The sequence below is a fragment of the Diabrotica undecimpunctata genome, chromosome 4 (assembly GCF_040954645.1).
Source record: "Diabrotica undecimpunctata isolate CICGRU chromosome 4, icDiaUnde3, whole genome shotgun sequence".
Lineage (NCBI taxonomy): Eukaryota > Metazoa > Arthropoda > Insecta > Coleoptera > Chrysomelidae > Diabrotica > Diabrotica undecimpunctata.
In genome coordinates this window covers 158866003-158885527 of record NC_092806.1, presented here as the reverse complement: position 1 = coordinate 158885527, position 19525 = coordinate 158866003, and the positions used below count along the sequence as shown (strand labels likewise).

At 33.1% G+C, this 19525-nt stretch overlaps 1 protein-coding gene across 2 annotated transcripts in view; it reads right to left on the bottom strand.

Annotated features, from left to right (window-relative positions):
* N (neurogenic locus Notch protein) overlaps nt 1-19525 on the bottom strand; it is a 367839-nt gene that overhangs the window by 324423 nt on the left and 23891 nt on the right. For both annotated transcript variants that reach the window (XM_072530756.1, XM_072530757.1), the window contains exon 2: nt 9758-9836. In XM_072530756.1, the coding sequence (XP_072386857.1) occupies nt 9758-9836 (79 nt within the window). The remainder of the gene's footprint in view (nt 1-9757; nt 9837-19525) is intronic.

The following is a 19525-nucleotide window of genomic DNA, read 5'->3' as shown; positions in this document are numbered from 1 at the left end:
ATAAAGTTAATGTGGAATACTACAGCAAGAATGGTACAAGAAAAATATTTTACAGACTACGGCATAAAAATCGACCTTTTCACAGATATATCTCTTAAATGTGAAAAAATTGGCCAGAGATACGAAGGCAGCTTGAAAGTGTTCAAGAAAAAAGAAAACTCAATGCTAGAGCTACGACGAGGAAACCCCCGATGAAGCACAAAAAAAGTTTTTTCACCTTTGCTCATTTTAACTTGCTTGGAGAGGCAATAAGGCCGTAAACTGCAAGATTCACTTTTTCAATAAGGAATTTGAAGTTGTGGGAGAATTTACGGGCCGAATTGAATACATACAACATTTTTTTTTTAAACAAATCAAGGATGTTCGAAAAGTTTCGCAAGCAGCAAATGGCTGGTAAGAATTTCATCAAACGAAAATTTATGCCCAGTTGAAATTAATGGAAAAAAGGGGACCAAAGATTTTATCAGACAGACTCTTTCTTACCGTTCACCTCAACTGGAAGGATGGATCTTGGTTCAAAAACTGTCCACATCAACACCTTATCTAAGTGGACAAAAATGTCTGTCAAATATCATTCGAGAGAAAATTATTTACCGACAAAATTTTCTTCTGGTTTTATTCAAGTTTGTTGCCTTTTGACAATTTTCGCTTATGAAATTTTGAAAAATCACTCTACTGCCGTCTCGTAATTTAATTGTCTCGTAAATATTATGTATATGCGAATAAACTACCCCTTTTGTTAAAAAAACCAATAAAGGTGGAAAATGAAGCACGTAAAAAAATTGAAAAACATTTGTAGGTCTAGAATTAGTTTTTTGATATTTCAATATACTATTTATCATTTTTCAACGATTTTTGACTTATTTCATCCCTTATAAAGCACATTTTTTTACCGTATTTAACACAAATATTTCATATCCCTAATTTTCAACCCTTATAAGAATCCGTAACCACAAAAAAATTAATGAAAAAATCGTTAAGGGATATATTTATACAAAAAAAAAAATTGAAAAATATGGAAGGAAAATTATAATAAAAATTTTTCATCATGTATTTAATTGAAAGTAAAATATTTCATTTTACACGAAAGTGAAAAAACGAAATCGGTCAAATATAATTTGATTAAAAATCATCTTCATCATCAATATCGGTGTAATGCATATTTACAATCTACTCATAAACAATACATTGAGTAATTAGTAAATGTGATGACAATATTGACTTGATTTGATACCGTCCAGCGACATGTCCCCATTTTCACCTATGTAACCAGGTCTTCCGGACAAGTCCTCTTCAGTCTTCGTTCCTCCATTCGTGGCTTGCTACAGTCTCAGATTTCTACGCCGCAATTACAGATTTCTAGCAGGCATTGTTTAGACTAACTTGTGGACACGTGCGCCTTCTTGTTGTAAATGTGATTTGGGCTGATTTTTCGTTGTTGACTTTAATTTTCCATTTTGTCAACCAATTCTCTAATGTATGTAAGTAATTTTGCAGCTTTTCAGATGCTATGTCTGGGTCTTTATTTGAAACTAAAACGGCTGTATCATCGGCAAAAGTCGCCACTGTGACGTCATCTGTAATAGATATGTCAACAGTAAAGATTAGCTACAGGAAGGGACCGAGAACACTTCCCTGAAAACTCCGGATTGGATTGAGTGATATGTTGAGAAATCATTATTGATTTTTACTTGGAACGAACGTTCGTTAATATAGGACTTCAGGATAAGGTACATATTGCTAGGTAGTAAAGATTTTAATTTATATAGCAAACCGTTATCACAACCCTGCTGAATAGCGAAAAATACTGAGTGGTACAGTTTCGCTTATTCTATTTAGCAGGGGTCTTTCAAATATCTTGGAAATTAAGGGTAACAAGCTTATCGGACTTAAGAAGGTTCTGGATTGGCTTTCCAATCATTACCTATAAAATGAGCATATTTCCACTGGATTGGAAAATGGCTTAACTGCAGCATTTTATTGTAGATAATAGTAAGCATGAGAACTGCTTTCCAGGGTAGATCTTTTAGGATTCTCCCATCGATTAAATCGTATCCTCGGGCTTTGTGAGAGTTGGTACTCATTATTATTCTGCGAACCTCGAATGGGGAGAATGCTTTTATTGGAGGTGATAGTTGGCAGGGTGCATCTATATATTCGCTAACTAGATTCACTGTAAGTGATGTTTGCAATAATCCCAACTTTACGGCAACCACATGGTGCGCCCCATCCTTTTTTGCCATTGCAAAATATTTTCGAAAGTTCTTCGGATGCAAGATTGTTTTGTAGTCTAATAGGTTGCAAAGATCAATCTACGGTTGTCCATCCCCAATCAGTTCGATGTAGTGTTTTTATTTCCAAGCCTAACTTGAACTTGCACCCACTGTTGGGAGGAGGACTGATATTCATCGCCGTGTTTTTGATAGTTGCCTTAAAGAAGGACTCATGTCGCATTGTTTCGATAAAATCTCGTAAGTCTATTATTTTTTGCATTTTATTTAATGTTGAGTCTTTAGGACCTGTCTGTTTTTATTATAAAATATCTTCGCCTTTTCTTTTAAATATGATCTTTTTATTAATTTAATTACAAACATACACTCATTTATAAGTAAATATAGGTGTAGAAAGTCCTCCTTTCACCAATGCAAATGAAACAAGCTGTATGATGTTGCTTCTCACCATTTGAATCGTATACATGCAATTATGCATGTATACGAATCGTTTGTTCCAAAATCGTCTGTTCTAAATAAAAAAAAAGTGTTCCTGTCTCGGTTAATTTTTAGGATAATTTTTCGACTGTTCTAACAACCATTCAAATTTCGTCATTTTGTGTCATGTGATGTGGAACAATTTCACCCAATCATGTCAACATTAGACTGATAATTGCATTCAGTGCAATTTTCAATCCCTATGACAACACGATCGAGTTTGACAACTTCATCCAAATAAATTTCAAAATGTCACGTTTCGGCAGTGCGCTAATCAAAGAAAAAATTCCCAGAAATACAACCTACAGTCACAAATATATTTGGGGAATATTCATGGAATTTTGCTGCGGACGAGAATATGAGTTGAATGAACATAGAAGCTTAGAAGAATTGGCGTTGATACTAAAAGATTGGGCCGTCAATATAAGAAAGAAAAACGGGGACGAATTCAAAGAGGCAACGGTGAAGACAATGTGGAACGTTTCGTGCAAACTATTGCAAGAAAAGTACTATAATGACTATAATATTATGATTGACCCGTTTAACAATATAGTGTTTAAACCAGCCCGAGATGCCCGCGATGCAATCAGGAAGAAACTACAAGCAGATCCATGTAAACGTAAGGCCAGTTCAGTTTCGTTAAATTGGTCTGAAATTAACAAAATATTGCTTTGGGATGACGATACCCCTGAAGGTCTTATGCGTAAATTTTACCATATTGCTGCTGTAGAATTAGAGTGGCTAGGAGGAGAGGCAGTTGCTTGTCTGGTGGATTTTTTTCAAATCGAGAAAAATAACGATGACACTCCAACAAATCGCATTGAATACAATCCGGTATTCAGTAAAACGTGCCAAGGTGGTTCTAAAAGCTGTGCAAGTAGTAAATGGTTGGTTATCAATAGTGAGAGACAAAGATGCCCTGTACGTCTTTTTCATAAACTGATATCAAAACGAGGCGACAATATTACCTCACCACGACTGTTCTTAAAACCAAATCGACACTGGAAAAATTAAACTGACAAATGGTACGATAATGTACCTGTTGGAAGAAATACAATGAATGGATGGACTAAATCTTCTGCTGAAGCAATTGGCTTGAATGTAAAGGAGAAAAAGATAACAAATCACTCGAAAATAGATCAACTGCTGTTAGCGAATTAGCAAAAAGTGGTGTAGAAGAACAACAATTGCTAAAAATTACTGGTCATGGCAATCAGAATTCTATAAAACCATACTTGAATCTCGATCAAGAACACCACAACAAGATTATAAATATTATGCGTGGTAATAGATCTTCTATAGTAGAGAACAGCAACGAATCTAATGTTAACTTAAATTTTAATAATTGTACTTTCACTAACTGTACTTTTAATAAATAAATGTTTCGTTATGATTTTTTTTTTCGAAAAATTATCCGCCGAATATACCTCGGACATTGATGAATGCCTCATAATTTCATGACAAATTTCTCAAGCTCGTTGCTTGGTAAAAGCACGAAGCCGAAGGCTTCGTGCTGTTACCAAGGAACGAGCTTTCGATTGTCATGAAATTATCTCGTCTGTTATCAATGTCCTAGGGATATTATCTACTACTGAAAACAAGTTGGTAAATTGCTTATTTTGTAAGGAATTTTATGACCTACAGGCACATAAAAGTTTCAAATTTCTATAGAATTTCATTTTAAAAGGGTGTCATTTATAGACTACCAAAACAGCACCATTCACATGCTAATGCAGATTTTGAAAGGTCATGTCATAGTTAATTTATAAATGCTTTTGTACTGTAGTAATTTGTATCTACATTGATATTTTTAGTTAATTTAATAAAAAAAAAATCGAAATTTTTAAAAATTTTAAAAATACTTTTTGCTCTGTAACCATAATTTTTTTCAGAATAAAGAATTCTAAATCGTCCAAACTACTGTATGCATCTGCTGATACACAAATAAAGTAAATCGTGCATGAATTACCCTTTGATTGCAAATGGGGTAGTTATACTAAGGGTACGACTACAATGGTCTGTTCAGATAATTTTAAGCAGCGTTCATTTAAAGATAAAGGCTTGGAAAATAACTTTAAAACAAGTAAGCTCCTCGTATAATAAATCAAAATGCATTGCTCTACAATAGCGTGAAGAAGACTACAGAAATTTTAAACTAAGTTTAGTATCAAGAATCCCATTGCATAATATCGGCAACAGTTACCTTTTGAATGGCCAGCGTCCAGCTCTTTCGGGGGCGAAAAACGCGAACAACTGTGTGGAGGTTTAAATACACAACAAAAGAACTGCATACTTGTATATCTTGAATTCGAGTTATATATAAGGATATAGACTTTGAGTGGGCACGGGTATGATAATGGAACAAACAGTATTCGAGGTACATGGTACATGCTCTAACTACACGGTGGTTCCGAAGACATTGTTACGCCTCTTATGGCAAATTTATTACGTTATTTGCTTAAATAACAGAAATATAATGGTATAGTTTAACGTTTTCCGTAACAGGGATGTCACAAGTATATAATAAATACAGAATTGGTCCCACAACACTGCCCTGTGGAATTTCTGCTTTTATTAACTGTATTTTTGAATATTTGCCTTCTTATTTGGTTCTAAAGGTTCTATATTGCAAACATGAGTGTTAGGCCAGTAAAGGAAAAAAAGATGAAAAAGTCTTTTACACCTAATGAGTTGGTAGGTGTCTTTTTGATTTTTAGTAACACGCCTTTGTGCTAAGCTTTCTCAAATGGTTTAACTATTTCACAACGTGTAGTTATCAATAACCACAGTCTAGTAAATGTTGTTTGTGAAATAAATTGTAAGGACTCTAATCCGACATATATTTTACATATAAATCAATCTCTACACAGACGAATTTTTGTACACAACATAATACTATAGCCTTAGCCAAGCATTTTTTAGAAAATAACCAATTTTTCTATTTTGAAAAGGTACAAATTTTGGAAAGGGAAAAAATTTACATTGGAGATGGTTCAAACTTAAAAACTGACATCAATCGACTGCTCTTTATATCACTTGTGTTCAATATATACAAATAGAAGTTGTTGGATTCGTAGTTTGTATCAGTAAATTCAATAGAAATGTTTGTTTGGATCTGCACCAATTAAAGGTCTCTCAGTTCTATTTTCTTTACATATATTTAAAAAAAAATGATCCACCACGATGGATTAAAGAGCCTTGTTAGTTCCGTCGATGTTTTTCCACCCTGTAGCACCGTTGCCGAAGAAAAGAAAGGCGGGGCGTGCCCCCGGCACCACACCAGATAATAGATAATCCTTTTTTATTCTTCTGCCTACACACACTCTCCGAGAACATCGAAGCGGCTGAGGTTTTCTACCTGTAGTTCTCTTGTAATAATTTCGGTAGACGGCACGCTGCTCCACGACAATCTTTGATTTACAATAAAATAATCTTCAAATTACAAATGGATTATAAAAACAACGAAAACGAGCCTTGCTTACCATCGTAAAAAGGAAAAAAGAAATAAAGATGCGTGGAGGTATTATATAAAGATATAAAAAGCGGGTTTTATTGCGTTTAGCTCGTCCTCCAGGAGTTTTATTGCTCACATATTTTATGGTACAATGTTGTCGACGTAGTTTTAATAATCATTGGGTTTTAAATATACGCAACAAACGAAATAAAGGTTGCACAAGTTGTAATAAAAATTTAAACTATATTTTGATACGTGAAATAAAATCTTAACTGTCTTTTCCTTGTTATTTCGATATACTCTGTACGAGTACTAGAAACCAATTCGCTAAGAATTTTGCTTAGTTGAAAAGATATGTTGTGGAATGCAAGTTTTAGATTCCCCATGTCTCTCTTAACACCTTTATCAACGTCTGTTTTTGCCTTGCAATTCTTAGAAGGCACAGATTAAAGCGGAATTCTTGAATTTGGTTTCGAAAATTAGTCTACGATTTTATTATCAGATGTCGCTACATTGCGTCTATACGAAGCCATGTTATAGTTGCTTCCTAAGACAGAGAAGAATTATTTCACGTTCAGAGCGCTTGCGAAAGCCGTTCTGATGATGCCTATTGGGCTGAAATACGTATAAACGGATGCGCAAGCTCCCTATACGTGAAATAAAATCTTAACTGTCTTTTCCTTGTTATTTCGATATACTCTGTACGAGTACTAGAAACCAATTCGCTAAGAATTTTGCTTAGTTGAAAAGATATGTTGTGGAATGCAAGTTTTAGATTCCCCATGTCTCTCTTAACACCTTTATCAACGTCTGTTTTTGCCTTGCAATTCTTAGAAGGCACAGATTAAAGCGGAATTCTTGAATTTGGTTTCGAAAATTAGTCTACGATTTTATTATCAGATGTCGCTACATTGCGTCTATACGAAGCCATGTTATAGTTGCTTCCTAAGACAGAGAAGAATTATTTCACGTTCAGAGCGCTTGCGAAAGCCGTTCTGATGATGCCTATTGGGCTGAAATACGTATAAACGGATGCGCAAGCTCCCTATACGTGAAATAAAATCTTAACTGTCTTTTCCTTGTTATTTCGATATACTCTGTACGAGTACTAGAAACCAATTCGCTAAGAATTTTGCTTAGTTGAAAAGATATGTTGTGGAATGCAAGTTTTAGATTCCCCATGTCTCTCTTAACACCTTTATCAACGTCTGTTTTTGCCTTGCAATTCTTAGAAGGCACAGATTAAAGCGGAATTCTTGAATTTGGTTTCGAAAATTAGTCTACGATTTTATTATCAGATGTCGCTACATTGCGTCTATACGAAGCCATGTTATAGTTGCTTCCTAAGACAGAGAAGAATTATTTCACGTTCAGAGCGCTTGCGAAAGCCGTTCTGATGATGCCTATTGGGCTGAAATACGTATAAACGGATGCGCAAGCTCCCTATACGTGAAATAAAATCTTAACTGTCTTTTCCTTGTTATTTCGATATACTCTGTACGAGTACTAGAAACCAATTCGCTAAGAATTTTGCTTAGTTGAAAAGATATGTTGTGGAATGCAAGTTTTAGATTCCCCATGTCTCTCTTAACACCTTTATCAACGTCTGTTTTTGCCTTGCAATTCTTAGAAGGCACAGATTAAAGCGGAATTCTTGAATTTGGTTTCGAAAATTAGTCTACGATTTTATTATCAGATGTCGCTACATTGCGTCTATACGAAGCCATGTTATAGTTGCTTCCTAAGACAGAGAAGAATTATTTCACGTTCAGAGCGCTTGCGAAAGCCGTTCTGATGATGCCTATTGGGCTGAAATACGTATAAACGGATGCGCAAGCTCCCTATACGTGAAATAAAATCTTAACTGTCTTTTCCTTGTTATATTTTGATACTTTCTAAAAGCCTTTTCGCCTTTTTTCAGTGTCATGCATAGATTTAGGCGTTACCAAGTTCCATGACAATTTACCAATGTCTCTCGATCATGTGCGGTATATAACAATTCATCTGCTGCTTTCTCTATATCCTTTCGTTGATTATTAGCCCCTACACACTCTTTTCTCTTCAGCTTTAACTAGAAGTACGTTATATAATATATAGATACATTACATATTTAACCCTCCAGTACACGCGCGGATTAAATACGTAATCCACTGAATTTTATAATATTGCTATTAGGACTGTACTGTATATAAAGTTGCCTATCTCCTTATAGTACAGGTCAGGGCATAGTATAAGGAACTGTTTAGTATGCGACTTTCGCTTGATGTGTGTAGGTGTAAGAAATAGATTGTGTTCTGTTACCATTGTAATCCACGCGTGTATTTACGTAATCCTAAACTAAAAATTATATTGTGTATTCGGCGGTTAAGGTAAGTTTTCTGCGTGAAAAACAGTGACAAATATTCTGATTGAATGGAATAATGAAATAGAGAACGAACAGGAGCCGAATATAGATGGTAGTGAAGACGACAGCTGCTCAGATGACTATGATGAAGAGGTTCAAGGGGAAGAATGAAGAAAAAATAATTTAAAAATGCTACCTTGGCAAAGACAAAAAAACAAAGTGGAGTAAGATGTGTCCTGCACCTACTTCAAGAACTCGTGCAACAAATATTGTTTTTAAGTTACCAGGACCAATAAGAGAAGCTAGAAAAGCAAAAACACAGTTTGAATGCTTCAAATGTATGCTAGAATCAGGGGTCACCAATTATATTTCCTGAGAGTCCGTTTCGAAAACCAACTACTCTTCCGCGGTCCGGACACTCAGCACTTAACCAGGCAGTGGCGTAACCGGGGGAGGGGTTACCCAGAAACCATAATTCTGGTTACGAGTTGAAACCAGGCAACTAGGCCACCTCGTTTAGGGAGGGGTATGAAATAAACTCAAGGGTTTACCCTTGAGTTAACCAGTTGTGTGCACAATACGATGTTTCCCGAAACTCTCAGCATTGGCCCCTCACCGTGTGCTTTGATTTATTAATGATATCAGAATGCATTTTCCCTGTATAAGGCTAATAATGTCACTGCATCACTCCCAAGAAACACTTTTCTTCAGGACATTTCGTTTGAATTAATAAAACCACTGATGTTAAGGCGACTAGACAACACACACGTCAACAGAAATAAAAGAAATTAAATTTCTTTTAAAAATAAATAAGGAAACTTTCAAAGAGTTCCGGCTCGATCTTCGGTCCTTGGGCGTTGTCATATTTGTGGACGAGCAAGGAATAAGACCACAAGAAAATGGTGCAGCAGTTGTAATCAGTGGACTTGCCTAGAACATTTAAAGCAAATATGTGTACATTGTGCTGAGATAAAACAGAACATGCAGTCTGAATCAGATTAGGGTGTTATATTTAGGATATTATAGAACCTAGTTTGGTTTGTAATGTTTGCTTATAGGTAACTTTGATTTATAATATTTGTTTTTTAATTTTCATTGTACATTTCATTGTTCAAAATAAAGCCAATTAATTATATCGTCTGTGGCATGTTGTATAAAAAACAGAAATGGAGAGTAACATCATGAAATATTTTTAACTGTATTTGGAAATTGTTGAAATAAAACATAAAAAAATTTGCTTGAAATACTTACTTGCAAAAAGTATCTTCTTTCAGCGGCGATATGCATGCTCCACCATTTTTACATGGATTGGGCGAGCATGATTCGAATGCTGGAACAAAAAATGGCGTTAGTTTTGTTTATATGTGATAGGATTTTAAAAAATAGCCCCGGAATGCATAAAATTTGTTCAGTATGCGTTAGAACTAATTCGGTAGAAGTTAAGTCAATATTATTGAGTATTTTAATGTACAGTGAAAAATTTGTAACGCTGTAAGAAGCACGTACATGTTACTACACCCAGTACATGAATCCTCCCATCGAGTGATTTACCGTCCAAAGCGAATCAAGCCCTGAATAGTTCGCCTTCTTCTGCTTCTTTTTCTTCTCACAGTTTTTAGCTTTCTCCGATTAGCTAGCCAGCCGACGTGCAGTACCGAGAACAAACACGCACCACGGCCCACTGCGCATCAAGTGCAATCAATTTTTTACGTCCGAAGCGGCAAAATCACATGCACTTCAACTATTTGAAATTGTAATTGTTATTGGTAATTGTCTACGGGCTGAACAAAGCAAACGAGAAAACGGAATCGTTAGCAGTACCGGGTGAGTCTCTTTTGGTAAAATTGGGTGACAATCGATTCAAATAATCCTTAAAAATAGTTGTCTGAAAACAAAAATGAAAAAGATACAACAGGTTTTCTACGGTACCATCTTCATAATTGCAGCAACTCTTTGAAAAAGCTTCATTTTAAACAAGTCAAGTTTTTATTGCATCATGCTGTATAAAAACAGTTACAATGGCAAACGACCTGAGAAGAATTATGTACGAAACATGACATTGAATATAATTTGACATTAACATAACAGTGAAAAGCATGATAAGTGACGTATGACATTAAGAACGCGATATTGAAATAAGGGAGGTGATATCATAAGTTATAAGTAGATTTATGCAAATATGCAAAATTCATATATTGCATATTTAATGCAAATTATTGGGGACTTTGCATATTTATACAAAAAATTGCATAAAATACATAAACTTCAATTTATTTCAAATTGCGGATTTTAAGAAATATTTATCTAACCGTAGATAATGGAATGAACCTATGGAATTTACAATCGATTACCATAAAAGAATTATACTCTGCATGTTTTATAAGTTCCCATATTAATTAATATGGCTTTTTTATTAATATTTATTAAAAACATTACCCTTATGGTTTTTTATTTATTTTCAACAATAAAAAAAAATTCACTAAACCCTGGCTATGCATTCACTTATGTCCACATACGTGGATTTTTTCATAATTACGTTAAATCCAGAGGTAGCTATGGAGTTAAGCGTTTTATGAAGTGACGTTATTGGAAGACAGGTTTCTAGATCAACAAGTCACCGAGAGGCCAAATTAGGATTTGGTACTTACAAAGTAAGTTTTATAGTTGAAAAAATTAATACGAAAGAAAAGCCACTTTTAACATTACAACAACAAAATACAAAACAACAAAAAAATAGACTAAGATGCAAAAGAGCATAAAGATTGGACTCAGTCGCAATGGGATTTAATACAATGGAGTGGTGAGTCCAGATTTAAAGTGTCGGAGACAGTAGGAGTCGCGTCAGTCGCAGGAAAAATGAAGCTTTCCATCGCGATTGTCTGAAGAGAAAAGTCAAATTTCCTGGATCTTGGAGTCAAATCTTCCAACAGGAAGGCGCAGGTTGTTATACGTCAAAAAAGAGTTTAAAATTGATTGAAGATCATGGCATACCATTTCTGGAATGAGTTTCTAACAGTCCCGACTTCTCCCCGATAGAGACTTTGTGGCGCGAAATGAAAAAAGCTTTGAGAAAACATCCTGCCAGGTCTGTCAACGAATTGAAGGAAAAACTGCAAGAAATATGGGATTCGTTTACATTAGAATTTTGTCAGAACTTGGTAAAAACTATGCCTCGAAGAATTGTGGATGTCATTAAAAATAAAGGGGATGTAACTTAGTGGTAAACTTTCACATTTTTTTTGTTATTATTAGGTACATATTCTATGTGTTTTTTTTAAATTTATTATTATTCTGTTTAATCAATAGTTTTCATTAAGTTATAATATATTTTCTATAATTAGGAAATTCAAAAATGTTGTTCAATGCATCAATACACCTAAAATTTATGCTGCGCTTTTATTTTTGTTCTTTAAAATGTAATTTTCTTATCAATCTAACGTTGGGCCAACTGATATTGGAAGAGGCTCGTAAGTTACTGGAAATTCCAATGCTCATTTTATTGCAATATTTCAGTCTTCAACATTACCGATAGTACCTGTACAAAAAAGAATGTACATATGTGAAATTAATAATATAATTTCAGTGTACGAGGACTGTATTAAATAAGGCTGATTCAAAATAATTAGGTGAGGTGGTAAATATACAGATAATAGCCAAATCAAGTTTCTAAAAAGTCTTGCCAATACTCCTGTTACATAATTGATGGATTCGACCGTTACTTGATGGAAATTCATTTTATGTAACAATAAAACACTGAAAACTTTGTTTTCAAAACTTCCACAAAATTTATTTTAAATTCTTATCACTACAGTGTTTCGGCTAATTGCCTTTCTCAAGTGATCTGTTTTTGGCATGGGTTTACACTTTATAGTCTCTAATGAAATATATTGAGGAGGGAGGAACTGTTTGTCTCAAGTTGGTCATTCAGAATTATATCTGTGTTTTTTAATTTGTTGATTTCCATAGATTCTAACAAAGATAGCTTAAGGCCTTTATTCTGAATGTGGAGAATTTTAAATTCGTCATTAAAAGACTGATTATGATATAGAAGGTGAAGTGCGTATGTAGAATCTGTTTTTCTATTATTGAAAGCCCTTTTATGTTCTGCTATTCGTTTATTAAAATTTCTACCAGTTTGACCGATGTAAGTTTTTGGGCAGTCGCCACATTTAAGTTTGTACACACCATTGTGTAAGTGTTTTTTATTTTGGCTCTTGTTGTTTTTAATATATTTGCCTAGGTTGTTATTTGTTCTGAAAGCTGGTGTTATTCCTTTCTTTTTTATGTGTTTGGCTATTTTTGTTGATATTTTGCCTGTATATGTAATCGAGCAGAAGGTACTGGGTTTTTTCTTTGGTGGTGGAAATACTAATTTCAGGGCTTTCTTGTGTAGTTTTTGATTTAACATTTTATTAATTGTTTGTTCCATGTATCCATTGTTTACTGCTATTTGTTTAATGATATTTAATTCTGTCTCAAAATTGTATTTTGACATCGGAATTTCTGTTAATCTATGTAACATACTATGATAGGCTGCCAGTTTATGTTGTGTGGGATGGGATGATGAATTGTGAATAGTCGTGTCAGTATGGGTAGGTTTATGAAATATGGAGAAGTCATGTTTGTTTTTAAGTCTGATAATTTTTAAATCTAAAAAATTTATGGATTGATTTTGTTCTGTTATGTTATGTAACTCCTGTTACATAAACACTCGCGGTATTTATAGGTTGTTCCTCGTACGGGAAGAGTGTCTAAACACGTGCCTCGCGGTACTAACACTAAGATCAAGAGATAGAGCACATTTGCGTTTGTTGTCTCTACGATTCAAAAGAGGATTCGCGGTATTTTTCGCGTTACTATCAGAGATAGAGAGAGAGAGAATGTATAGAGCAGTCAACAGTCGACAAAGGAGTGGGGTTGAAGTAAGAGTAGGAAGCGTTGGAGTAGGGTAATGATTTTAAAATTGAGCTAGAGAATGATAGGATTAGGAATTAATACAGCGAAAAATATGACATGGTTTTTCGCATGTTAAAAATTGAACAGTGCCTATAGATACTACCTAATATTCTTGGCATTGTTATAGCAGGTAGCCGATTATAATCCAGTAATAAAAGGATGTTTCAAAAGTTTATTGCGTAGGGCATGAATAGAATTGTTCTTTTCTAAATAATTTTGATCTCAAAAGTGAAAGTGTTTAATTTGTTAACTATTTTGATTTTAAAACACCGAGAATAACTTGTGCCGCTATTTGGATTACACCTTACAAACTATGGATATGGATATGGACAATATGTCATTTCTTGTTTCCATAATAATTCTAAGGAATAGTATTTTACTTTTTTATTTACTACTTTCATTACAATTACCTACGTAGTTTTTTAAAATTGTTTTCTGATTATTAAAATAAACAATAAATAATATATCATTATTAAATAATGTTTCCATTAGCAGTATGCATATTTTCTAAACAAATGCATATTTTTGGGTAAATTAGTGCATATTTTTACCTTTTTTGCATATTTGCCTTAGTCCAGTTATAAGAATACAAAAGTATCCCACGTTTGTTGTCCCTATCTTCTGTAGTATCAGTATCTTTCAAAGGGACATATATAAGTAACAGTAACTGACAAAAGTTAAAAAAGCAATCAAAACGCTAAAGAATAATCAGAAGATTCCCGAAGAAAAGCCAACCGAATTTTATTTCAAAATTGTTATAGAATTTAAAGCTTTAGATTTAAAACATATTTTTAACTGAAAATACAAGTCCAGGACATATTTTTTTTAAACTAGAAACAATAATCAGTTTACTTAAGTGTCAGTAGCACTCGGCGCGTTGTCGAGCAGCGTGCCACACATTAAAAAATAAAAACACCCAACAACTGTTATCTAATGAAAGGCATCCGGGATATGACCATTTGCTATACTGTGCTTAAACTCGACATAATAAATTTTTGCAATAAAATGAAATTTATGGAAAGGCTATTTTAAGCCATGCAGGAATTGAAAATACGAAGAAACATTTACGAACGTTAGAAACGAATTCGGTTTGCGCGTGAGTCTTTTATATGGAAAATACATTGTAACTATATGAGGATTAGTTCGTATGTTTTTATAACGTGATAACAGCACGACTACACATGTCAATTATGACACAATTAACGTTATGTTGGACTTTAAATGTATGACAGATGTCGTCAATGGTCACATTCAGCGACCATTTGCATAAGGATAAAAGGAAAATGATTGATAACAATGTAGTTTTTTAAAATAGACTTTAAAAAGTGTAACCAGCAAAAAAATCGTTACAATATGTGTCAGAAGTGAGATTTGCAATCAAGACAAGAATTAGATAGCAATTGCTGAAGTGTGGAATATAATACTACTGATCTTGGACAAGGAAAGAGAGAGGACAAGTAACGCTCATTTAATAAACTTTCGAAAAGGGAAGCCATGTTTTGCTGCCTGTACATTATCCATTACTACCTCTCGCAGGGTTACCAGGTCTACTGATTTTTCAGTAGTTCTACTGATTTTAACTTCAATTTACTGAAACACTATATCGATCTACAAAAAAATATGTAATGATAAAATCAGGTTCAAAAAACTTATTTATTAATATATATATATATATATATATATATATATATATATATATATATATATATATATATATATATATATATCCATTATTCTCAATCTACTGAAGAAATAAAATAAGACTTGGCAACCTTTCTGGTGCCGGTTTCAGTCAATTTCATGCGATTAAGCGTCCCCTCTCTTTCCTTCTCTAAGACTAGAAATAATGTCCGAGGTGAATTTGATAGATGATTAATTATTTTCCGATATTCTAATGTTAAACAGAATTTTTAACCAAAAATAAAAACACAATAACTTGTATTACAGCAGTCCAGAATGACAAAGTAAATAACAAACAAGTTCTCCACTTTACAGGAATTTTATTGTGAACCAACTCGTTTTAAATTCACCGATAAATGTTAAACATTTCTGAATTCCTAGATCAACATTTTGTGCAACAGATGCGTAGACAAAAACAATAAAGTCTATTTTGATGCAAAAAAACAAGAACTTGTTCATCTAAATATAATTACTGTGTGTTGATAAACAAAATATCTAGTTCTACCTAATTCTAGTTGATTTTTAACAAAAAAAAACGGGTGTGGCAGTCTAGTGGGACTGCCGATGGAAGTTACACTTCTATACACGCATTCGCCGTTACAAATTTATTTGGGAGTCAATCTGCACAATCATTACATATGTAATTCTATAGGTAAGACATAGCAGAAAGAGAAACATAATTAATAACAACTTACTAACAATGAAGGATTGAATCAATATTTTGATGAAAATGTATATTTTTATTTTCATATATGTATGAAAGGAGTTGAATGCAAAATTTTTTTTACACATACTCTGCAGTAAAATTCATTGTTTATTTTGTTATTAATATAATAATACAATACAAATTAAACTGCAAGTATTTAAAAATGACAATAATATACATAAAAAAAATACACTACAATACAGTGCAACATAATTCCATATAATAATACAATACAAATTAAAATGCAATATCCATAAGTATTTAAAAATGACAATAATGTAATATTATTAACAAAAAAGTCCTCCCCGACTGGGGATCGAACCCCGGTCTCCCGGGTGACAGACGGGGATACTGACTACTATACTACCGAGGACATGACACAAATATATTTCAAAATTGACAGTTCTGGATCATACAGTGATTTATTGAGATTATTATTTTGAAATACAAAAGACTAATATAATTATGAACATTTAATAAATAATACAAAACATATCACATAAATAATAATATTAATAAATATTTTATTATATGTATAATATTATATGTATATATATCTTTATTATAATATATATAATATTAAATTATATATACAAAAGGAACATTTTTATATTCGAGAGAGGAAGAGAGAGAAAATATATCTTCTGTCTCTCTCTTACTCATTATCTTACATATGCAATGATTTCACAGATTCACTTCCATACAAATTTCCAACGTGGAGCGCGCGTATAGAAATATAACTTCAATAAAAACACAATAACTTGTATTACATCTACAACCGTCCAGAATGTCGAAGAAAATAAACAAACTCCACTTTACACGAATTTTATTGTTAACAAACTCGTTTTATATTCATCGATAAATATAAACATTTCTCAATTCCTAGATCAACATTTAGTGCAACAGGTGCCTAGACAAAAACAAATCTATTTATTGATATATATATATATATATATATATATATATATATATATATATATATATATATATATATATATATATATATGAGGCTATGAGAGCAAGAGTGGGCTAACCCCAAATATTGAATAATGGATTTACATGAACCAAGAATATATGCGTTTTTTTGAAATTTTATAAAATTAAAATATGATGCTAAAAGGTGGTCATTGTTTACAAATCATTAACTAATAACAAAAAACTCGAAGATCATGCAGTATATTTAACAAAAATATTAAAATTTCAGCTTTTTTTGTGGATTAGACCGCTTTTGCATCAGCGTGCCCTTAAAAATTTTAATATTAATGTGGATTAGACCTAGAGTACAATACAATTAAACAGTATCAATGTTGAAAATATGCTTTATTAAAAAACAAAGTAACAAAAATACTTAATTTTCATCGTTAATGAACTCTTCTTTCTGCCGTATAGTGGATCTTATTGTTCTGGCCCTTGTGTAAAATCCATGATGTATTGGAGGTATAAATGAAAGTAATTCCAAAATATCTCTTTTTTTGCTTCGGTTATTGGACGTCCTTAGGGATAAAGATAATCTAGTTAAAGTATTTCCCTGGATGTCCTCTTTTTGTCATCTAGTGAGTAAAAGAGAACATCTACATTATTGCTGTATTTGTAGTAAATTGTAAATGGATTTGTTTTCTTGTATTGCAACCACTGATTCTGTAACCATTGGACTTTTGATTTTTGTGTATCAAGTTTGCGATTTGTTATATTTCTCTCTAACTTCTTAGTAAAATAAAAATCGTTTTCTGTCATCTTTATTACTGTAAAATGTGCTTTCTTTCGTGCATGTCTATCACCTTTATCCAGTCGCCAGGTACGTAGATATCTTTAAAAATCTTTTTTGCTTACTTATTACTCCGAAATGTTGGTCACAGGCAAGGTAAGAATGTCCGCTGACTGAAAACTTATGATCAATATTTTCCACCACAATATCAGGATGTGACAAAATAAAATCGCAAAGGACAGCCATTTTAATGTTATGGTTCTGCCCTCCGCATTAATCGGAATATAGTATTACATTTTTTGTTGTAACAACATTTTTAAAATAATGCAGTAAACAGGATCCTATTTTTTGAGGTCCTCGTGATGCTTGTGTCTCGTTTCAAACATACATATGAGCATTATTAGTAGAGACATTCCAGTGCTGATAACTGATGTGGGCAACATTCGCATCAAGTCAACTGCAATCACTGTAATTTCTTCAGGAATTTGTTTTGCATACTCTGCATCTTGTTTCATACCACATCTAGCACGGTCTGCTTTTCGTTGGTGAACCTCTAGTGTTACTTCAAATTCACGTTTTTCTGCTTGCACTGTTGAGAACTTTATTTTATCGTTATACAAATCACATTTTTTGCACGAATCCATAATTGGGGCTTGGAATCCAGTATTAAATTGGGTATTAAATATTACTGATGGACGATGGTTAGCCCACTCTTGCATTCTTTTACGTATTTATGTATTGAACAATTTTGGTCTATTCCACAACTTCGTGGGTTAGCCCATTCGTGTTTTCAAATTTTTGTTATTTTCTATAATGCAAAATCACCTTACTGGCGAGATTTATGTTATAATATACGAAAATGTTGGTTAGACCGGTTTTGCTTTATAACTTTAGATCGTTAGAAGTGATTGCAATATATAACTCAATTATCAACAAAATGTTGGTTAGCCCACTCTTGCTCTCATAGCCTCATATATATATATCCATTATTCTCAATCTACTGAAGAAATAAAATAGGACCTGGCAACCTGTCAATGCTGGTGCCGACTTCAGCCAATTCCATACGATTATGCGTTCCCTCTCATTTCTTGTCTAAGCTACTGATGAAACTTAAAGTATTATCGGAAACTGAGATAATCAATCGAAGGTGATAAAGAAAAACGATTAATAGAAAATTTTTGTAAACGATTTAAGTAATAATCGATATTGATAAGAACACTATTAGACATCATTTCGCTACAAGCTAACCGTGTTTCACCATTTTATGTGATCGCTTAAATAGAAATAGAAACTGTTGCTTTGAGGTCGTAGTGGAAATGTTCGCTTTGCAAAAAAACCAGAAAAATCAGTAAAACGAACGTTTGCCAACCTTGGATGGATATAAATCTTAACAGTCACTTCTCGGAGAAGTAAAAGGCAATAAATTGCGAACGAAGAACTGGGTTAGGATTCTAGAGAATTTATATTTTATCAAGAGCGAGATACTTTCAAATATGTAAGTACTGTGCGGAATTTGAGGTACTACAAAGTGGAATTTACATTTTCTTGGGATATTTTAACAATCAAAAATCGTAAGACTGCTTTAATAATCCCAAATTTTAATGTTAGTTAAAATTGCTAGATCTATGAAGAATTGTATTTCATATATTAGTTGCCGCTTACAATAATACTACTAAAGATCACGATACACAAATACTTTTATTCATGGATTGTTCCATATCCATCTAAAGATGTGTTTGTGTGTGCTAAGTAGAAAATTACACTCAACACATTCGGTAAAATTTCCCATCTACTATATATTATATAAAAAATAAACTAACTCCTCTTTCCTTGGATCTTTCCCCTGCATAATCAGTTGGAGCAAGGTGTGTTTCTCTCCACGTGTAATATGTCCGAGATATTCCAATTTTCTTGTTTTAATTATATTTAAAATTTCTATTTCTTTATTCATCCTTCTCAGAATCTCTTTGTT